This window comes from Seriola dumerili, unplaced genomic scaffold (genome assembly GCF_002260705.1).
Source record: "Seriola dumerili isolate Sdu_G_001 unplaced genomic scaffold, Sdu_1.0 BDQW01000538.1, whole genome shotgun sequence".
NCBI classification, from domain to species: domain Eukaryota; kingdom Metazoa; phylum Chordata; class Actinopteri; order Carangiformes; family Carangidae; genus Seriola; species Seriola dumerili.
In genome coordinates, this window is record NW_019174793.1 from 592,962 (window position 1) to 617,052 (window position 24,091).

Below are 24,091 nucleotides of genomic sequence, written 5' to 3' on the forward strand. Positions count from 1 at the left end.
ATAGTTTTAGGACGACATCGGAGCTCTGTGGCTCGGAGGGATAAGCAGGATTTATCAGACTCTGGATATACGGTCGATACTTGTTAGTATGATAGATTTACTCATAATAATTCACTTTGGTCTTGGTCAATATGAAAAATATAGAAATAATTTCTTTGTGCCAGTTTATTGTTTATGTTTTTAGAGGGAGTTATGTGACAATCATTCGCCCCAGCACTTCAGTGCAGCGTCTCTGCTGGTTACCTGGCAACCTCACTGTGACGACTAGACCCCCGGGAAGCCACTGCGACCAGCTGCAACACACAGTACAGAGGCTGAGAACAGAAACCATTCATCTTCACACACACAGACAACAAACATGTGCATTGGCCGACCGCAATAAGAACAAAAAGATTGAATAGTTTCTGGATGTTTTCAAAAACTACAAACAAACATCACATAACGATGTTTGTTTTGGATATTACAATAAGTCCTATCTAACTGCAAATGGTGCTAAAGCTATGTTGCTATGTTATGAAGGTTTACATCTTCTTCTTCTTTTTTTTTAATGTGAAAAAACCAGAGAAAACTACACTAATGGATCTGGACTGGCCGCTCTCTTCAAAACAGCTTCTTTTTTTTTTATTAAAGACATTTGTAATGGCACGATTCTGTGTGCAGCCAGAAGTTGATTTTTTATTTTTATTTTTTGTTCGGTTCTGCTGCATTACCGATGCTCTGCCTGAGCCCTCTGGGAGGAGTTTTGTCTCCCTGATGTTCGAGTAGGGAAAAGCATGTGCACACGCGGAGACACACAGATACACAAATTAAGACACAATAAACGCAGTCTCACACACTGAGGTAAAATTACAGTCGCAGAAAGCCCCCTCCTTCAGTTGAGTCGTACCTCAGATCAATAGTCGCCTTTTCCCATTCACTTTAACTTGTTCTCCGTTTGGACAGATTTTATTGGTTTTGTTGGGTCTTGTTTTTGCGGTGGAAGCTTAGACCACAAACAATATACACATTAAGCTAATAGAGGGGAAGGGGTGGGGTGGGGGTCGCTGGAGGCGCACAAACACAAGGCCGATAGGAAACAATGTTTAATCCAGGTAGGTACCGATGTGAAGACAGAATGTCATGGCAAAATGAAATAGAATAATGTGATATCAAAGAAGACTGTAAATTACCAGCTGTGACAAAAGTTGTTTTGTTTTTTTTCTGTGATTAATTAATGACAACAAAATCTTTTTGCTGATTTTTAAAAAATGTGAGGATCAAAGTATCGAGTCAAACCAGTATCACGAGCTGTTGGTTGGTTCCTCTTAATGTTATTCTGCAAAAAAATGTACTGTCTCACATATATACATACTGTATATCATCACATATCGTCTCCCATGTCTTCAGTCATCATTATAATGCAGAACCTCACCCCAAGCTTTGTTTTTTGGAGACTTCATATTCTGCTGGATTAGTGGGGAAATGAGACTTCAGGAAACATTGTACGTTTTATTTTTTAAAACAAGGGAAAAAAGGAAAAGAGGATCAGGTTTGACTTAATTAACATTTTATCAGCACTTGACTTTTCCCTCTTAGCTACATCCCCAACCAGAAGCAGTGAAGTGTGCAAAGTGAAGCTATTACAAGTGGATGAACTTGCAAAGAAACCAGGAGCACTTCACAATGATGAAAGAGCAGCACAGACCTTGTTCCACGAGCCGATGTTTCAGCCACAGTTTGTCTTCTGAGCATAAAAGAAAAAGGCACAGCATCATTGTGTTTACAGCTTCTGGATGTGAAGAGAATAACCAACCACAGAATTTGAATAATACATCCGTTTCTGAATACAGGCTGTGTGCATTCGTCTGTGGACGGAGCGCTTTGATACGTTTACAGTATTAATATAGAACCTAGACCTGCTTTATAATCAAAAAAGACATGGACATCTACCTTTATACAATATGGGACCTTTAAAATGTATGTTCTTAATCTGGTTGCTTGTTTCAGCATCTACAGTCTGAGGATCCTTTTTCTGCTCCTCTTGTTCTGTATCTGGGAAAAAAGTCACTCTCCCTGAGAACATTTAACCCCCTCCATCTAAAGGCTCCGGTCTTTCACTGGAGTTTGAAGTGGGCTGCAATGACCTTTCATGTGTCAGTCTGACTTGTGTTGCATTATGAACCAAATTATCTACACAAATGCAACAACAACAAAAAAAAAAAAACGTGTCCCAGCATGACACAGGTGACTGTGAGTCGAGGTTTTATTATAGTCTAAATACAGAAAAGAACACACCCAGTAAACAGTGTTAAAGGTTTGCAGAGCAGTGCAGGTTTGTTCACTATGGAAACCAAAAAAAAGGTATAAATATCAAAGTCCGCTCAAACTTCTTTTTCTCACAAGCTTCTGTTGCATAGTTGCCAGCTCTAACGCTTTCATACCCATGCAGCAATGTGTTTGGTATAGCGCAGCGTTTTCATCCCTCCAGGTGTACTTTCACTCTCTGCTTCAGGGATCTGAAGACGCCGCTTGGAGCTTACGTTACGCGCCGCACACTGCCTCAGGGCGAGTCGTATAGCTTTTAATAGTCACCAGGAAACATCAACACGCATGAGCGGGGAGAGACAGAAAGCTGTTCTCGGGCTTTGCTTTAACCCCTCCAAATTTTTCCCAGTCCTCGCTCCCTCATTATTACCTCTCTTTCTTTCCTATTTCACCCTCTCCTCCAATAAAAACCTTTACATCGTCCTCTTCCCTAATCCACTCTCTCAGTTTATTTGCACATCTAATGGAATTCTACCGTCACATATTCAGAGGCCCCCCCGTCGCCTTCCCTGTGAGGTGACTTAGCTAATGGTATTCTGCTTAGTGCCTGCTATTGCACCCCAGGGGGTCCTTTACCCATTTGCATTGCATATCGCTATCTGTGAGCTGCTTTGAGTCTCTGCACAGATGGATTCACCCCCGTTAAGTCAGCAAGTGAAATTTTCCCCAAAACTGTGTAATAGAGTGATTATCCTTGATTTGAGGCAGGGGGGTGGGGGTTTGTTGTGGTTGCTTGGAATTGTGTTTTGCTGTTTTCAGACTATTTCTGATGTGATGAAATGTTTGCAGGATCCTGTTATGTACCTGTTCAATTTCATGACCTTTAGGGCCTTAAATAGAAACATTCAGAACCAAACAAGCATCGCAAATATGCACAAGCAGCAGCTGCAGAATAAGCCTGTTTTCATATTTCATGAAAAGCAAAGGCTCTCTGTTCAGGATGTTGTCCATCCGACTGGGTGGAGAACGCACACAGAGAGATGCTTCTCACAGAAGATCAGACACATCATAGATTATTTAGCAGCCGTAGTTTGTAATATCTTGTCTCCTACTAGATCTTCAGTAAATGCTGTTAACAGCTCAAAAACAATATAAACCAATGGGAACCTGGAATCTGGTGTCAGGAAGTTGTTTTTTTGTTTTTTTTACCCCAGGAGAAAATTAAGAATTCAAGATACATGGACATTTTACACATTTGGGAAATTCAACGAAGAGTGTTAACAATAAAAAATAAATCTGATTTGTTAGCAAATCACAGATTAGGAGCCATGTTTTTTTCTGATGTTTTTGTTGTTGTTGGATGCGACTGGTCAGCGCAGGTGTCATTGATTGTTACCATGGTAACACTGGTCTTAGGCCTGAGTTAGCCTCGGGGTAAAGCGTCTAATCAATGAGAACAAGTAAGACAGGTTTAACGCTACGGATCAGATCTAAAAAAAAAAAAAATCTTTGTGAAACCGACCCAAGCCAGTGTGAGATGTGGTAGTTGCACAAAAATTGAGTAGAATTTAACTGGCGCTTTAAGTGACTTACAGTGAGTGTAACAGATGTAGTATTTACAAAATCCAACCCAGCAGATACCAATCAGCAGAAGTACACCTGATTGAGTCCAGCTGAGAACAATGTACGTATGCGAGTTACCCGTGTTGATATAATGTGAATTCCTCTTTGTGTGACAGGTGGGAAACCTCGGTCTGCTCTTCATGTTGCTGTTCTTCATCTACGCTGCTCTGGGAGTGGAGCTGTTTGGAGAGCTGGGTAAGATTTGCTGCCAGCTTGATGTTGTGATCCTTTTTTAAAGAGCTTTAATTATCACAACACTGTGTGGCTTGTCAGCATTGTGTTTGTTCAGTAGCTAGACTTCTGCCATGCCAGGCTTCTGTGTCGGAGTCTGAGTTTTTTATTCATTTTTTACGTTTTTTATCATGTCCACTGTAACTGTCTGAATTTGGAAAGTCAGAATGAAAAGTTTGACTGACTGACCTTGGCTCAAGATTTATGGTCAAAATCCGTTTTGTACTTCCTGGACGAAACCTGCCGTCAGGTAAATGATATATGATGATAGGTTTATCCAGTTCTATTGCTGTAGGGGGGGAATAAAGGAAGGGCAGGTGCTTCAGGTGGTGTGAAATTATAACCAACCAAAGAATCAATGTGTAATGAACACTGGAGTAAAATGACTCAGAATCCATTAGGCTTAGTCAAGTTTACCGGGACTTTATTCAGGTTTGTTTTGATTCGTCCTCAGCACCACGATTTTCTAATTTAACTGAATCACATGTTCCCAAAACTGTTGTGAGTCCATGTGACTTTTGAAACACACGGTTCTTCCCATTCTTGGATCCAATAAATGTGGAGTCCTCAACCTACTGTCCAGTGACAAATGTGCACCTGCTCTTGAAGAAGGCATAGTGGTTCTGTTTACACCGGTAAAGCTTTCAAATCAGTTTCTTTTGCCTTCAGTGTGAATCCTGTTTTGCGAGATCTGATTCATTTCTAAGGAAGCAGTACGAAACAGACACAACAAAAGCAGACTGTTTCACAACTGTTTTAACCAAAGACACCAATTTAAAGTTGTGATCTCTCAGGTAATCTACGTAGAAATTTGGCATAACCGAGGTTTCGCTCTCTTCTCCCTCTCCTCCCCTCATTATGTCACCTCTCAGTCTGTAACGCCGACTACCCCTGTGAGGGAATGAGCCGCCACGCCACATTTGAGAACTTCGGAATGGCCTTCCTCACGCTCTTCCAGGTTTCTACCGGGGACAACTGGAATGGCATCATGAAGGTAAAGGTTTAATGTCTTCATATCACACTTATCTTGACTTATCTCTTCACATTTTTCCCTTGGACTTGGGCTCTGTGCAAATTCTCAAATTCTCTTGCGCGAGGGTCAACCAGGGAAGGGAGCAGTCTAAAGCAGCTCTGACTGAGAGAATATAGATCTATATTATTTTACTTTTTGAGCAGCGGAAATATATTTTACACTTATCTCAGCTCAGGCAGAAGCTGGGATGTGGTTGTAATTGAAGGTCTTCAGATCACATCTCAGGAGCGGACGGTGTTTGAGTGAGGGAAATGAGTGAGTAATGAGTGTGTCCTTCAGCGGAGGAATAGTGTCGAAAAAGTAAACGTGCACTCAACCAAACCTTTCAAGGACGAATAAAGATTAAAAATTTGCACCGACGATATACGACCATTTGATCCTCCGCGTCACTCTCATCTATCACCTCAATCAACTCTCCAATCAAACCCAAAGCACCTGAGCTCTCGAAACTTCATCACAGCCCATATCCGACAGATAGTTAATCAGCGCTGATTAGGCTCTTAGAAGCGAGCGGCTGGCTGTGGGTGAGAAGGGAAGAAGACAGACGTCAGATTACGGGACGCCGGGAGCTTTCGGCAAAGCGGGAGTGTGAGAGTTTGACAATTTGCAATAAAAAACGACATTACGAATCGCTTCAGTAGTTCTCTTCCGTTAAACACAAAGACATTACTCATCAGATCGTTCCTATAAAAACCGAAACACTAATATTGGTTTATACCTTTTTATTCTAAATTACTCATCCTAAACTCATCACTCTCCATTCATGCTGAAATAATGGGTTGAATTTACCAACTGGTTGATCAACTGGATGATTCAATAAAAGTCGTCCAATCCCCCAATATTATAAGACATGTCAGTCAGCTTCTCAAATGTGATGATTTGCTGCTTTTAATTGTTTTCGATCATCGTAAGTTGGATCAAATGTCTTTGGGGTTTTGGAGGAAACAAAGACTGTGATTGAAGTTTTTCACAATTTTTTGACATTGTATCGACCTAACAAAGACTTTACCGTGAACAAAAATATAAATGCAACACTTTTGTTTTTGCTCCCATTTTTCATGAATTAAAATTAAAGATATAAAACTTGGCTGTTCACAATAAAAGTCCTATTTAAAGTTAACTGTTTTATTTTGATAGAATTATTTATTAGGCATTGATTTGTGTGACTTGAGCTACAGATGTGCGTTTTTATTTTTGGATCAGAAAACGAGTCGGTATCTGCTGTGACCACCATTTTACCTCATGGACTGCGACACAAAGTTGATCATGTTATTGATTTTCGGACCACTCCTCTTCAGCGACTCTGCAAAGTCGCTTGATATTGGCAGGAAGTGGAACGTGCTGTCGTACACACACAGATCCGGGACATCCCAAACATGCTCAGTGGGTGTCATGTCATGCAAGAGCTGGGATGTTTTAAGCTTCCAGGAACTGTCTACATCATGCCGCGACGTGAGGCGATGGCGGCAGATGAACGGCACGACGATGGGCCTCAGGATCTCGTCACAGTGAATCTGTAGAAAACGTCTTCGATCTTTTATTTCAACTCATGAAAAATGGGAGTAAAGACATAATTATTCAGAAAAATAACCAACACATTTACTGATATTTGCAACCATATTATCTCTTCTTTAAATAAACTGTTCTTCATTTGATTGATCTTCACTCCGTCCTCTCTTTCCCTTTTCCTTCCATCTCCTCATATTCTTAGTATTCTTCCATGTTATCCACCACTCACTCTTCCTCTGCTCTTGTCTTGTCTTGATTTCTGTCTGACCCTTCCTTCTTCGACCCCCTAAATTCCCCCGTTACTCCACCACCCACCAGGACACGCTGAGGGAGTGCCCGCCGGGCCATACAGGCACTGACTACGGCTGCCACGCGGGACTGCAGTTCATCTCGCCGATGTATTTCGTGTCCTTCGTGCTCACGGCTCAGTTTGTCCTGATAAACGTGGTGGTGGCCGTGCTCATGAAGCATCTGGACGACTCCAACAAGGAGGCGCAGGAGGACGCCGAGATGGACGCCGAGATCGAGCTGGAGCTGGCCCAGGGCGGCCTCTGCTGCATGATGGGAGGCATCGGGGCCATCGCCGGGGCCACGGGTGGCGCTGCGAGCGGGGCGAGCACCGGCGGGGGAGCGGCTGGTGTGATTGCAGCGGGGACAGCCGGGGGTCCGGGCGCCGGGGTGATGGCACCGCTGCGAGATGGAGGAGGAGGAGGAGGAGCAGGAGGAGGAGGCGGCGGTGCAGCTCATGAGGGACACACCAACCATCGATGTCGACTCTACTCTCCCGCTCAGGTAAGAGGACTCTCTGTTTTATTTAAAGCCCTTTTACTCCCCCTCATGCTGATCCTCGTGAGGAAGCATAACGATGTCATTTCAACTGGTATCTCGTGGTCATTATATCTGACATTCACTGTTTACACCGCAGCCACATTCAGATCCGTCAGTGATCAAACTCATTTGAGGTATTTATGACATAATCATACCTGTCATTAACAGAAAATGAGCACCGTGTGCTCACTGCAAACATTTAATATGTTTAGAAATACATTACCAACATGATGAATTAAATCTCACCCAGGCAGCACTGATTGGGTGATTCGTAAGTTAAAAGACATCCGAGTTAAACCAAGCAAAATCTGCATTAAAGTGAAAGTAATTTAAGGTTTTATATTCCCATTAAAATGACATGTGAACACTTCACATTGAAATACTGTTGAAGAGACTGTTTTGTTTTTGTGCCTGTAAATCACCAGATCACTTCTTACATGCAGGCATTCAGTTGAATACATTCATCTGATCTGCAAGCAGCCGTGTACAGGCTTTGAGAAGATGCTGGTTTCATTGTGAAGAGTAGCACTGACCAAAGAGCGCACGATCCGAATTATTATCACGTCTTTATTTAAACTCGAAAACCCCTCATTTACAATGATGTTGAGACAAACGAGTCAAAAATCATTTAAAATAAACACACAATTAATAAATAGTGGAATGACAAGTATCAATTAAAACAGGTACAAACTGAAATTAAAAGTGAGTTCCAGATTTGAAGGCACTTTTCCAGTAAGGGCCTTGTAAATAAATAAATGCATGTGCAAATCTCACCTCTCAGAAGTGGAAGACTGCATCAAGGGGCGTTAGAGTTCACATATACTAAACTGTAATATCCCACGTCGTGATCCAGTCCTCACCAGAGGGCTGATCGTGTGGGATGATGGGAGATGAGTGATGGGGCTCTGAGACTGGTGGTGTCCTCTCTGCATTACATCCTCTCTGAGCCAAACACATGAATCATCATTCAAAATCACCAATCTAATCACCGACTGCACCGCTGCGTTTCACGAGTAACAGTGTAGCACCACTTCAGATTCAGACACAGCCCGAGAGGTGTTTTATCTTGTTGCTCCGGAGTCTGATCCATGGCAACAGCTGCTGTCTACGCCACGAGTATGGAATTTACATGAAGATAATTCAGCCACTGAGATGTGAAATCACCAATCGATTAACCAGCAAGTCGATCCACTAAAAAAATGAATCAAGAACTACCTAAAATTAACGAGCGGTAATGCTGGTTGACTATTTCCTAATAACTTATAGAAAAAATACTAGAGATCAATAAAGAGAAGAATCACTAAGTGCTGCTCTACTGATAACAACATACTGGGCCTCAAGAAGAGCCAGTCGTACAAACAGATTTGTTTTCTTGAACCGAGGATTTCGTCTCTACGAGCCGTCGCTGATGAGCAGACAGTCGGCCTCTCACCACTCGCTTCACTCGTGAATGATAATGCCTTAATCTGAATTAATATGGAGTTTTTAAAAAGCCCATGAAACGGAAATCAAACTGAAATAAACTTAATGCAAAATGACTATTCTGTGCAGCATCTTTATCTTGGCTTGCCAATTTACAGAGAAGTTCAACAACTTTTCTCAGATTTTATTGGATAACTTTGGCAACTTAAAGTCTAAAAGTTCAGTAGTTAGAAGGAAGTTCTCTCACTGACAGCTGCCTCAGTGTCTTGTCTGTGGGTTGCTGGCAGGTTGCTGTAGGTTGCTGTCGGGGGGAAACTCCTCCGCTGTACTCGACGGTGTAATTTCACCTGCTGTACAGGCTCATAATTTCCTCTCTTGTATCTCTGTGACTGTCTCGTCCCCTCAACCGCCTCCCATCTAACTCTGACCATTCCTCTTTAGCGAAATACTTTCCAGCATCTGACTTCATGTCAAGCCGCTCTCTACTCCTGTCACAGCGAGCTGCTCTCGTGACACGTTGTTGGGTTCTTCTGACACGGCCGCGTCTGTTCGGCTTTTGTCTGCTGATTTACAAAAGTAGGACTTTGAAAACATTTTTTTGTGAATGTTTCAAAGTTTCTTGAATGAAACTTACACAAATGGAGCCAAATACGTGACCTCACATAACAACTGAGCCACGCCGGTTACGCAGGTGTCACAGAGACACGCCTCCTCGGGATGACTGGCGGTCATCGGTTTGAAGCAAGTTATTTATGAGAAGTTTGTGCAGAGAGTTTTGGAGAATCAGACTTGGAACGAGGCCCAATGTGTAAACACAACACATTATGATACTAAACTAAGCACCACATGATTGACATGTTTATGCCGGTTATTTCAAGACTTCATTAACTTCATCTGCAGCATAGAGTTGGTGCCAAACTCTGTGAGGGTGTGCAGCATCTGGAGTCTCTTTTATTCACGAAATAGCACCGCCGCACTTGTGCAAATACAGTGTATTGATGACATGCTAAACCACACACGAGCACAACACTAAAACCTATGAAGAAAACACACACACACACACACACGAATGCAGAGATATTAAATGGCCGCTGTCTCCGCCATTCTAAAAATACCACAGTGGGGGCCGTGGCTCTCATTCTTTAGCTCCCTGATTACTGCAAGTCAGTACAAGCTGCATTTATAATTACACTCACATAAAATCTTAGCAACCGCAGATGAGAACAGGTATTTTTAGAGGTACGCCCTCTGAGGCAGAAAGAAAGAAAGAAGTAAATAAACAGAGACAGAAACAAAGGAGAGGAGGGGGAGATCACAGACATGTGGAAATGGACAGAGGGAAAAAAAATGGAACAAATATAATAAATGGATGGAGAGCAACGGGGAAAGTGAAAGGAGAAGGGTCAGTTGGCAGTTTGGAAAAGTGAACAAGTAAATTTGCTGCAAATAAGTGAATGAGCACACGGCTGAATAAACGAGTGACTAACTGTGTTTGACTTATTGAATGAGTGGCCTCGATGCAGCTTACTGACTGAATGATCGTCTAAAGGTTGTGTTTGCGCTGGAGTGTTTACTCCTTAACCTCACTTTGTGAAAGCAGCGGGCGAGAGTAAGTGCAGAGTAAACTGCAAGCTTTGCTCCTCAGAAGTGACCCCGTAAACACAAACACTGATTAGCAGCGGCAGAGGGAGATTTGTGTTGGCAGCTGAATGTCAGCTGCAACTTGAACAGCCATAACAACAAGTAGGACAACAGGAACAAAGTGAACAATACAATGGAGTCTGGGTTAACCCTCGAAAATCCTTTGAGAACACATGTTTGCACGTTTCTGCACCAAAACAGAAATTAGCATTCATCAAAAATGTGCTTTTCTGGCTAATTTACGCAGAAATTTGGACAAAAAATGATTGAGGAAAGATCCTGAATGTGGATGAGATTGTTAATGAAGCATGTTAAACTCTCCAGAGCTGCATGTGAGTGAACTTTAAAAGAACGAGGCGAAATTAAATCTAATTCTCTGGCCGCTCTGGGGCGATGGAAACAGCACTAACATCTTATCACCTTTGAAGTAAATATGGAAAACAGTTGCTTATTTACACTTTCAGCAAACATGGAGCGACATTAGCTTTGATTAGCCATCACGCTTCTGTCCACCTGATGAATGTGAAGGTCGGATTATGCTAGAAAAGAACTAGTTTGTATTGGCTGTCGGACCACGTCTGAGGGAGACGAGCTGTGGTAATCAGTTCAGTGTGAAGGTAGCGGCGTAGTCTCTTCAGGAAGACGTTGATCTAGTTGTACATGAAACATCGCCAACAACATTGGGGAAAAAATGAGATATTTTCTTTAATATTTGGTGCTGGACAGTTGGTGCAGGATATTTTCATCAGAGCCTTTTTTTTTTTTGCTGAAATCAACTGTGGATAAAAACAACACTGATGAAAGTGTTCGCTGAAAGATGCTGGAAAATATAAATCTATATAAAGATATTGATTACAGCAGCTTTAAGCTAAGTCGGCCGGGTGGCTCTGCACTGAAGCCCGATGCTCTTGCAGTTCTTAGCTTTACGGCTACTTTCGGTCTATTTTGGATCATTGATTCAGTTTTCCGTCAGGATTATGTTTAGAGCTTGTTCCACTGCTCGGAAGTGGCCAAAAAAGTAAATTACTGCGGCTGAAAACAGCACATACTGAAGGGTTTTATCTCTCTGTTGTCAATAGCGACCGGCCCAGACTTGGTGTTATCACTCGTAACACCCAAATTATAAATGTAATCGACCCGATAATCACGATGTGTGTGTCCTCCACCTTAGCTAAAGCAACAGAAAGTAGGATACCTTCCAGCAACAAAACTTTGGTTCATAACAAAGGAAATAAACTTAAAGAGTGACACTGAATCAATGGGTGAGAGAGGAGGGAGGCGGGAGCAGAGAGAGAGAGAGAGAGAGAGAGAGAGAGGCTGACTGTGGATGGGTTGGAAAACGCAAGTGAGATTGCGAGTGGGCGGGAGGGTCTGCCACTGTCTCATTGTGCTTATAGCTTATTGTCTGTCCACCTACTGATATTTTTAACCAGGAGAGGAGTAACAAGACAGATCGCACGTCTTTCTATCTGCACTGCATTTTAAATCTCTGTTCTGATCAGCCGGCAAATGGATGTTTGGATGATGCAAATGTTCGGCCTGTTTTTTTTGTTTTGTTTTTTTAGGGGGTGTTCAGCTTTTTTCAACACAACAAAACAACAAAACCAGAATCACAACTAGTACAACCAGTTACAAAATTAAAAGAAATGTAAAGCTTTGTATGATACTCGAATAACCAACAAGTCCAAAAACGAAATATCACAAACAGTAAACTACATGTTCCGGGTTCGAAACCGACCCGTGGCCCTTTGCTGCATGTCATCCCCTCTCTCTCTCTCTCTCTCTCTCTCTCTCTCTCTCTCTCTCTCCCTCTCTCTCTCTCTCGCTGGCTTTCCTGTCCTAAAAACTCTCTTTTAAAAAGAGGTCGGTTTTCTGTCCACAATTGCATCGTGGGCGAACGTGAGAAGTCTGGATGTTAATTTAGCCTCAACAGTCAACCGTGACAGACTGCGCTGGATCTTACTGACAAATTCTTTGATTAAAAGTTTAAACTTTAAAGTAAATCCCAGCTGTGTCAGATCGATTAAGGGGAACACTTCAGCCTTTTTTACTTCTCGTCTCATGGCCAGTAACAAGTAACAAAAACAAGTTAAGAGCTTTATAGTTTCTACCAAGAGCACAAATCAGCAGTGTATATATTTTATTTTTTTTATATATATATATATATATATATTCCCTTATAGATGAGGGCAAACAAACCAAGAGAAACACATTGCTCATTAAAGCAACTTATTTCAGTCTTATTACTATACACACTGTACACTTTGCAGATAACTCATTAGATTGTCAGCGAGGCTCCCTGTGGAGACAAGTCGCGCATTTTTGAAATAAAATGTTCAGCTCGTCTGAGGAAGTTTAGAGTTCAGAAAAAAAATCTCTGCAGTGGCAAAATAAGAATTTCTCCCTTTTTGTTTCTGCTGTTTCTGCTAATGATGAAGATAAAGACTCTTTAACTTCATACTCACAGAAAACACAATGTCCGTCCAAGTCTTGTACTAAGCGAATTTAAAGAAGGTGCAACATCTGGAATAAGTGAATCTGGCATCAGAATACTGTTGAATGATATTCCTGCTTTTAGACACAGTGACTCCAGCATGGCAGCAGCCATGGTGATTTGTAAACAAAACGTATAGATGATGGAGGAAAAAAAAGGCGATGAAGTGTCGTTATTAGTGAGTGTGAAGTTGCAGGGAACCAGGAAGTGAAAGTTGGAGAGGAAAACATTTACAGAGTGATAAATAATATTCATTTGGATTCAGTTTGACTGATCTGTAATGCAAAACAAACAAAGTGGCCCCCGTGGGTGTGTGTGTGTGTGTGTGTGTGTGTGTGTGTGTTCATTTCGCTCACTCTTCACTCACAGTACACGAGTGTAACTGTGACCTAAACCATGTTTTTTTTTTGTTTTTAACACTTCAAGCCTCTCTTCTTTCATTAACATCTGCATGGTTGTATATTGGGCTGTCAGGGTCTGTCTGAATACTCATGAGAACAGATCCAGTGTCGACACTGATGGACGCGTGTAGCCGCTGCTGCTGCTGAGATGATGCTGCTGTCTTTGTGTGTCCGGTGTAAACAACCAAATGAAGCAAAATTTACAGCCTAGTTCAGGGAGAAAACTATTGTGACATACCTAATGCAACATGTATATCCTATGCCATCATTGCTTTGTGCACTATTTTGCTTCCAACTTCTAATGCCACACTGCTGCTACTGCTGCTGCTTCGTAAAGCGTTTGTTAATCCGCCCCAGCAGCTATGAACGGGTCCAAAGGCTGAGTTGTGCTTGAAAAGAACTAGTTTCTACAACGGAAGGCAGACAGACAGAGGATATATTTAAATATGAGGATAGCAGGACACAACACAACAGGGGGGCTCTGTGTAGCCTCGGTGGTGCTGCCTGTTTTCCAGTACATAAAATTCACACATCAGACCATTATCTTGATCATTTAATTCTCAAAACTTCTGTAAGACCTATTTTTGTGCAGTATTAGTAGTTAGTATTCCAGAAATAGTAAAGTTCGACTTTTTAAAACATCATATTATGAATTTAAGGGGGATAAAAATGTGAAAGTAATTCAGTGTCTGTGGAGTGTCAGTGATCTACAGTGTGAGGTTCGGAGTGGATGAGAGCGTTGCTGGATGTTGGAAACCAGATGGCAGTGCAGGGAATCAAACAGGGTCACGGGCACCATTACCACAAGCAAGGCCCCCAGCTTAGCCAATCAATCAGACGGCCTCAACCCCTCACTGTGCATCTCCTGGCACTCGAAGCAGTGTGTGTGTGTGTGTGTGTGTGTGTGTGCATGCTCATAGGGCATCGGTGGGTGCTGCCAAGGTCCGGCTATCGACTGCGGCTGCCCTCTTCACCTCACACCCGTTAGCAGTAACTCTCATACGCAGTGGAAGAGCAGTAAAGAGCAGGTACTGGAGAGAGGAAGCAGCTTGAACTTTACACATGCAGAACAGGTGAGATAAGGTGGAAAAATACAACTCGGAGCTGAAAATGCAGAAGGATAGGGAGAGAGAAAAAAAAACGAGCCGCCTGAGGCAAGTAAGAGTGAAAATAAAATCAGAAAGACAGAAACACAGTCTGACCTGCAAAACAAAGTAGTTTTGATTTCACATTAAGAGGTTAATTAGTAAAAGAGACAATAAAAGAGATGATGGTTACATTTAAAAGTGCGTATTCACCATTATTTACATATGATAAGCTTATCATCAGTTATCGCTGTCTTCAGGTGGGTGCGCAGCCCTCCACTTGTATTCCGTGCCTCCACCTTCACGCGGCTCTTTGGCTACAAAGGGAAATTTAAGAGCTAATTAGCTACAAAGCTAATGTACCAAAGGAGGCACCAGCTGTTTAAAATGATGCTTCTACTTGAACATCACCTGCTGCCAACTGCTTTTCCTCAACATAGAAAATAGTACAATGATAAAACCTCGTCCACGCCTCGCAAACATGTAACATGTGTACGGTTTTTAACATTGTGCATGAAGTATCAATTACAAGCCAACACATCACATATTTGTGTAATTTTAACCATCAATTTAATGACTGTGATGTTGAACACAAGCAGTCACACGAAGAGACAGGTATTCAACAAACCCCCAGGTTATCCAAAACGTATCTGAAGATGACAACAAAGGCAGCTGCCTTTTCTAAACATCTGTAATACAGCTGTGCATTCACGTACAGTTTTACCTGCCTCAGAGGAAAGCAGTTTAGATGATAACCAGAAACTCAAACTCTAAGTCTTGTTTGGAAAAGGGCTGGATATCGATCTCTGATACTTCTACGGATCGACCAAATTAGTTTTTATAGTATCGAGCATCAAAAAATTGCCTTGTCAATCAATACCAAATTTCGATAGCGAAAGAGTTTTAACTTGAAGACGTTAAAGTGTGTAAAGAGACCGAGCTGAAAACTAAAACCAAATTTGTACCTTAATATGTATTGTAATGATTTCATTATGTATTTATTTAATTATACATTTATTTATTTATTTGTTAAAATGGATTTTATAAAATTGGTACAGAAAAAAAGGTATCGTTAAAACCTGTTGGATTTATTACTCATTCAGTCATAGACATGGGTGGATGGTCAGTCCTTCTCAAATGACAGCAGTGAGGCCCGTGTTCATCTCCATGACACAGAATAACTGAGCTCATATACAGAACGCACAGGCTACACAGTGGATGCATTTTTAACTGGAAGTTTTCATACATGCATTTGAAGAGGATTTATCTCAGAATAATGTCCTGAATATCTTTTGATGAAATGATTGTTTTTTTTTTTTTTTGGTGCCTTGTTATCCATAAATGATCACATAGTCAGTGTCAGAGCTGTGAGGTCTTTGAACGCACAGTACAGACAGATTTGATCCATCCAAATGTTGACTGAGCTCAATTTTCAAAAATATATTTTTTAGGGGAAAAACCTGAACGGTTTAACTGCTCGTCATTTATTCTCAAACGATGCCCTTGCGACCTTTCCCTCATTTGATTTCCTCAGAGCTGCCGACTTTGTAAAATCTTCACACAGGAATTCTGCCAATTACTTCAGGCCCTCTCAGGTTCAGTAGGAATTCTGAACCATCTCCCGCTCGTCTGAAATCGACCGGTGTAAAAAAAAAAATTTTTTACAGGATCATGGAATCAATCTTACAACACTGGTTGTTCATCTCATCCCTCCGGCTCGCGCTCAAACAGGCCGAAGTCACCGATCTCTGTCTTGCACCTGTCAGCAGCAGCTGGAAAATAACGCCAGCTCCAACAGATTGCGGTTAATTAAACATGGCAGGATTTAGTCACAACACGTGTCCTACAAAAGACGGAGGGAAGACAGAATAAGACGTTGTGGGGGAGAAAAGGAGGTGAGATTTCCAGCGGATGAGAAATATGGATGAGTCAGCGAAAGTGTTGTTGCTGTAAAACGTTTAGTAGTGGCTGTAAAATAAGTGAATGGCAGCAACGGTGAGTGGGATGAAATGGAGGAAAGATGAGTTTGCAGAAAACCGTGGGACAGATTGACAAAGTGAGAGAAAGTCTTTGTGTCTGGAGAAACGATAGAGTCTCAGATGATAGAAAAACTAACAACCAGAAGCTGCGGACTTTTGCAGACAGACGTATCTCCGTGGCAGCGACGGTTGTTGCTTTCTTAATACATTGTGTAATTTTTTATTTTTTTTCTAGTGAAAATAGCAGTGACGGTTTATGAAAATAGTTTGACATTTTAGGAATTCACTTGCTTGTCAAGAGTTAGATGAAAAGATCACTCTCATGTCCTCGTAGGCACATATAAAGCTACAGCTAGCAGCCAGTTAGCTTAGCTTGGAAATAAAGACTACAACCATGGGGAAGTATTACTGTATCTTGTTTGTGTAGGAACAACAATTCACTGTTTCACGCAGGACTGTTTCTTGGCCGGGATCAGTTTCTTCCTGGAGTCTCCGCACTGGTTGCTGGGAAATAGTCCAGCACATAAAAACCCTGTAAACCAGGAGACTGATCATCATCTTTAAAAATGTCAAACAGTTCCTTTAATCGACCCACGCAAGAGTCAAAGTGGCATGTTTAATTATTTACAAGCTCATTGATTAACATCGAATCTTGTTTGTTTTAATCTTTATTTTATCAGAAATACAAAGATTACAGTGTGTGTGTGTGCGTGTGTGTGTGAGTGTGTGTGTGTGTGTGTGTGTGTGAGTGTGTGTGTGTGTGTGTGTGTGTGTGTGTGTGTTGCAGGAGAGCCAGTGGCTGGACAGTGTATCTCTGCTGATTAAGGACTCGTTGGAAGGAGACATGATTGACAACCTCTCCGGTTCGGTTTTCCACCACTACTGCTCTCCTCCAGTCTGCAAGGATTGTAAGAGTCATCCACAAGAGGTTAGTCGGGGGCACACACACACACACACACACACACATACATACACACTTCTCCCTTCTCTCTTTTTCCATGTAGCCTAGCTAGCAAGCTATAAATAACTAGCCAGGTTTGCTGACCCTGAAGGAGGCTGGCGTGCAGTCGATACATGTTGGCCTTGTTTTTGGTCATGCAGCCTGTTAATAGAGGCTTTTTATCTTTTCCCTCTACCAGTGAGCACCGTGCTGTAATTCTCCCCTTTTTTTTTGACATTATTAACCGGTACATCAGGAGCTAAGCTGTGCTGCGCTGGTTATATTCTACTGTCTCTATATTGCACCTTATTTCTTCTTCTCTCCCTTTATCACCATGTGTTTCTTCACCTTGCAGCTCGCTGAGCTCAGATAACAGTGGGTGGGATTAACACGAGGCAGCACCTCAGTTGCCAACCTTACAAAATCTGCATCATTTAGAGCAAGTGTTATCATTCGTGGTCATGCTACTACACATATGTGCAAATAAAGGCACATCCTGTGTCCAGTTTAACCCCTTAACAGACGCCCTAATGTTTGTGCACACGCCCTAGAATAATTTACCCAAAATAAAAAGGTTCCTGTTCTTCAGCCGCTTCCATCACAGTCACGGCCCTGGTCTCCTTTCAGGTGACTCCTTAATTTGTACAAGCAAAAGTCAGAATGAGTATAAGAGACCAACCAAACTTACAGAAGCACAAACATGGTATTATTTTTGGGCTAAAACACAGGAATCTAAGGCCTGTAGTTTTACCTTTTTGCGTGGAAAACACTTTGCAGTCATAGCCAAAAGTCTGAACAGCTGTTGAACTCTGTGTCAACAGCTGCTGCGGTGATGTGTGGAGCCTAAAACGCTTTGCGCAGAAAGACTCGGGAGACTTGGAGCTTTGAAACAGTTTACAATTTGCAGAGGTTGTGCGGAGAGTGAGTCGGGTACAAAACAAAACACACCTAAACCGTTTTTTGCAGCATCAAACAATCTATTGTATATGTGACAGTCCACATTCATTCAGAAATAAACAAGGTACATTTTCTTTCTGAGAAGTACGTTTTTCCCAGACATGCTGTAAAACTGAGATAAAAATCCATCTGTTCTCCAGGTAAAACAGCCAATTCATTTAAAAGGCACATAAAAGGCCCCAGATACATCCACACTAAAGGCTACAGCTAAATATTTAAAAGCTTAATACCAATTCGGTCTAAATAGAGGCGTCTGGGTGGCGCAGAGGAAAACATGTGCCCTGCAGCACAGAGACCTCCACCTCTATGCCTGGCTGCACAAGCTGCAGTGCTTGTGCTTGTGCTTGTGCTTGTGTTTGGCTGGGAGCTCCGTCGTCGAACTCATCGAGTTTCTGGCCACACAAAAGCCTTTACAAGTGGGAAGCCAGTGAGGGATCAAATAGTTGCTCGATCGATCCTTCAGTGTACACCTTCCTCAGGGCCACAGTGGAAATTAGCAGGAATAAGAACTGCAGTGCGGGGGGGTGGGGTGAGGGGTGGGGTGGGGGGGTAATTGTGCTTTTTCTTGTACAGCTACAGATACTGACTTGAGAGGAGAAATACTGTGATGTACTTGTTTGTGAAGGTTACTGCCCCAGTGCCAAGTTTTATACTCCACACTTCAGCATCAGAACTATTCACACAAACCATGTCTGCAGAAATAAACAAATCCTGTGTGTGTGTGTGTGTGTGTGTGTGTGTGTGTGTGTGTGTGTGTGTGTGACTATACTATATCACATTAGCCATGGTGTGTGTGTGAAGATAGAAGGAAAATGCTCACGTGAATAAATCTCATGAGCTCTCCCAAAGCACATAGCAATAGTGTGCATCACAAACAACTCCGAGAGGGGACAGACTGTGTGGGTGTGTGGGTGGTCGTGTGTGTGTGTGTCTGTGTGTCTGTGTGTGTCAATCCCACAAACGTACACCGCACAAACCCCACCGCTACATCTGTATCCCCTGGTCAATATAAGATCAAACATCTGAGTGAATCCACATCATCCTCCATTTCCCCAGGTTGTTTGTTTATGGCTCAGTTCACTAGGAAATGTATATTTATTTATATATCTGTATCTGTATCTGTCCCCAGACAGACAGAGCTGTGAATAATCCTACACGTGTTCCAGAGCTGTGGAATCTCCTCTCTTTATTCAACCTGTCGCCCTTGTTGTGAGATAACCCCCTAATGAAAATAAAATAAACTGTGCTACTGTGCTGGAGCAATGTAATATTCCTGCTGTGTTCATAATATACTGAAATACATTATTCAAATACATTTTCATAAATTATATAAATACAAATCATGATTTCAAAATGAAGCAAAAATCTTTGTGGGTGAGAGGAAGATGATTTCAACATTCCTGTATTTTATATGCAGATTAGCACTGACAAAAACAAAAAAATCACAGGCAAATCATTTGCAAATTAAAATGTAATTATTGGGAATATATCTATGTATATGAATATATAATGTTTTTAAATGTTTTTAAAATGAAATTATCTTAACATTTTTTATTTAAAAACCTTTCAGCTTTCAGTTCAGTCCTGAATGCTCCATTGTTAGCAATAAAATAAAAAGTGCTGTGAGAGGACATTATTTGGCCTTTGCAAGTCTTAGCGCCGCCAACGTTTTTATTTTTTTCACATGGACCATGAATTGGAGAAAGGTTGGGAACTGCTGCTGTAGAATATTCGAATGATATTTTCACGGCTGTGGACTTGTTTCCCATAAATGTACAAAAATGACGTTTCTGCAGCCTTGTTTTCACTGACCCTGTGAACTGCGTGTGCTGCCTTCATGCAGTATTGAGGGAAAGTGTCATGATGTTTAATATGCACTTGAGTGGGTATTTCTATAATCCAATTTTCATCTGATTTTCATCCTGTTCATTTCATTCAAAATAAAAATCTGACACAGTTAATACCTTTATTTCATGCTAAAAGATAGAAATAGCTATATCCAATATTGGAGGGTTTATATGTAGAAAAAAAAAAGGATTTCTGCAGCTGCTAACATTCAGATAGTTTCTCTTCCTCGTAGGATCATGAAAAGTCTCTCTCAGAACGTCCAGTCACATTTCACCACCACACGATTTACACTGGTTTGTCACTGTGTGCGTTCACTCAGACGTGAACATTTATATGTAGGTGTGTGTGTGAGTGTGTGTGTGTGTGTGTGTGTCATTGCATGCATAATAATAACGTCTTCACCCAGGACCTCTGTATTTACTCTGCTGCCATGAGGTCGGCTGGAATCCAAATGTGCTTTAATGTAATGTGACCTTCATCCTCTTTGTCCTCCTCTCACCTTCACTCCTTTCCTCCTCTTTTCTTCTTGGCTCCTTTTCCCTCAACACTCAGTATTGAAGGTGCAGCTCATATTTATTTGATCCTCTCTCCACACAGTGTGATGAAAATGTTGGATGTTTTAGAAAGTGTCTTCAAACCACCTCAGAAATACTTTTAAGTATTTATTTCTTATGTTCTGTAACATGGGAGTCATTTTCATTTCATTCCACAGGTTTGTAGAACACTTTTTCCACACATGACATTTTCTCAGCAGCAATCATTTCAATTTTTTGGTGTATGTGTCATTTTATAATCACACTTGCCATTTTCTAATGGAAATATTTGTCTGGTTTATCAAATGATATTTTCATATCGGTCACTTAAAAACGCTTTTTTGTTTTGAGGATAATTGACCCTTTTTCCAAAAACAAAGAGGGAATAGAAATGACTCAGGTTCATGATATTCCTTTCTTCTTTAGACATACTTTGATGTTGTGAACACCGTTTTTTTTTTTGATAAATGACAATAATAAATGGTAACAAGCATCTCTTTTATTATGGTTTGGACATCTCATACACACTCTAACTCATCTTGTGTATGTCACCACTTTCACCCACTTGTAACATCCGCCTAAGGTTTCTGCCTCTCCGAGGTGTGGCGACATCACATCCTGTTGACACATTATATGCTGTGGATGCAATGTGAGTGGTCGCTGTCGTTGTGTGTTTGTGGGACAGATCCGATTGGCGGAGGTGGAGCAGGCGTCCCTGATGTCAGAGCAGCTGTCAGACAAGTCGTCGTCTCCGGCGCTGCCCGATGACCTCAGCCTGGACGAACACAGCAGCTACCAGCTGCTGGTCAGAGACAGCCAGGTACACACACACACACACACACACACACACAATCACAATTATTGATCTTATATACACAGGCCATGTGACAACATGTGTGCCTGCTTGCATGATAAACACATCAGATATGTACGTAGCTGCGGGTTGGAAATAATGACGCCTAGTTCATTTAACTTCAATTACAATATTCTAAAAGGTGAAACTTTTACCCATTGATGCCAAAAGATTACTGCCTACCCCAGCTTCAACAATCAAATATGGGTATGATGTCTGTGTATATTGTGATATATATACTGTGTATGTTCCCATCAATACAGTGTATGTACAGGGAAGCAAACTATGTATGTATGTGTCTGATTGTACTGAATGTCATATCCAGAAATGACTATTTCAGCATCTGTACACAATTAGATTAGCAAATTAGTAATAGTCACACACACACACACACACACACACACACACACCCACACACACACCCACACATGTACATGTCAGGACTCTGAGGAGTCAAATCACAGCTCATGTCATCACAGCTCCTCCATCTTTTCCCTAATCACCATTAATTACTCTTTACATGCTTTACTGCCTGATTAAAACAGATGCCTCCCTCTGAGTTCTTGATATGAGCATGCTGGGATGCATGCGTGTGTGTGTGTGTGTGTGTGTGTGTGTGTGAGCAGATCTTTCACATCTCCATCTTCCCATGAACACTTCGCTCCACGCTCACAGCCTGTTCCACCTGGCCCGTTTCATCACTGCGTCATTGAAGGCCTGATCATTTGATCCAGTTTACAACCGACAACAGCAGCCGAGCTATTTGAAGCTTTGAAGCCCGCTGTTACTTTCTTTTCAGCACATCCAATTTTAATCAGATTTGTATAGATGGATAAAGGAAGAGACATGAAAAGGGGAAGGGGAAGGGGGGGGGGCTTTTTGAAATTGGAAACAAATTGTACTCAGATTTCCATTATGACAAGGGGAAATGAAAGGCTTCAGTTTGATATCTTTCTTGCTCCGGTGAGCGTCGTTGCACCTGGATATCATGCTCTTTTCTGTCTCCATCTCTTTGTCTCTCTTTCACTCACTCCTCTGTTTTCGCCTCTTTTTTCCATCTCGCTCTCAGAGGGGCAGCAGTGACTCCCGCAGTTCGGAGGAGTTGCCCACACGGAGGGGCTACAGAGGGCTCCGTCCCTCCAGCTCAGGAAGCGAGGAGGGGGTCCAGGAGTTGTTTGAGGTGGGCGTCCATCCTCAGTTGAACCCTCCCTCGCTGGAGAAGCAGAGCCCGGCACGTTGCACAGGTAACAGAGTACACATGATGGTACAACAGAGTATTAGGGCCACACTGACGGAAAATAAAGTCATAATTTTGAGAATAAAACCATAATATTTCAAGAAAAAAAAGACATGAAAATACGAAAATAATGTTGTAATTTTATGAGGAAAAAAAATCAGAATATTTCAAGAAAAAAGTTGTGATATACCAAGGAAATGGGTCACATGACAGAATGTCAGTGACATAAAAATACCACTTTATTCTCGAAATTTCAGATTTTGTTTTTCCTCAACGTGGCCCTAATACTCCGTCGTATGATGGCAAGAGAACACGGGAATGTAAATGATAATCTGAGTATTTTTCCTTCACTAAAATCAATTTTTTGTTGATCGTTTATCATTCCGCACCAGCGAAAAGGTTCAATTGAATCTTTCACATTAACCAGTCGTATTAGAATAATCCCTCTCAGGGTTATCCTTATCAGGGCTCTGTGTGACCTTCACTGGTATTTAACCACCGTGATTTCATTAAGCCATGACTTTGACACGACATTGATAGTATCATTTCAAAATAAGAGGAGGATTTTTTCCGAGCGTCTCTGGAGTCGAAGCAGGCGAACAAGGACGTGTCTCACATTCCACACAGTTGATTGACTTCCACTGCAATTAGAGCAGTGATAGATGAGGCAGACACAGAGATGTTGATGAATGACATGTTATGGTATGTTGATGGCTCATTCCCCCCCACCCCACCCCCACCGCACCCCCTCCGGTAACATGGCCGTCATCACTGGAACAGATGGAGCCATATGAGGCAAAGTCAATTCAGGGTGACACAGCTCACAGAGAGTTGTAGACAGGATGTCGCTGAAGACACAGCGGAGTTGTTTAGTTGTTTGCATGTGTCTGACAAAACAACTGAACAACACATCACAACAGGTAAAATATTTAACTTCCTATAATTATGACCCTCTCTTTTTTCAGATGGTGATGGAGGAAGTTGCAGTGGAGGTGGTGGCGGGTCTTCGCCCGTCTTCCACCTGCCAGCAGACTTCTTCCACCCAGCTGCCGCCGCTCATCCGGGCAGTCCCGGGAACAGCGTCAGCCCAGGAGACAGGGGGCCGTCCAGGTTGGCCTCCCCAGCATCCTGGGCCTCCCTTCGCTCACCCGGAGCCAACAGCAGGCCCCTGAGCTCTCAGGTAATATTGGCAGATGAATGGATTCATATGTGCCTGGATGGTTGGATGGATAG

The 24,091-nt window shown here is 42.0% G+C and overlaps 1 protein-coding gene across 1 annotated transcript in view; it reads left to right on the forward strand.

The window, feature by feature from the left end:
* Nucleotides 1-24,091, forward strand: part of LOC111235868 (voltage-dependent T-type calcium channel subunit alpha-1I-like) — a 177,885-nt gene that overhangs the window by 150,131 nt on the left and 3,663 nt on the right. The window contains exons 30-36 of the mRNA XM_022764438.1: nt 3,984-4,062; nt 4,971-5,092; nt 6,959-7,432; nt 17,278-17,418; nt 21,454-21,588; nt 22,691-22,865; nt 23,824-24,038. Of these exons, the coding sequence (XP_022620159.1) occupies nt 3,984-4,062; nt 4,971-5,092; nt 6,959-7,432; nt 17,278-17,418; nt 21,454-21,588; nt 22,691-22,865; nt 23,824-24,038 (1,341 nt within the window). The remainder of the gene's footprint in view (nt 1-3,983; nt 4,063-4,970; nt 5,093-6,958; nt 7,433-17,277; nt 17,419-21,453; nt 21,589-22,690; nt 22,866-23,823; nt 24,039-24,091) is intronic.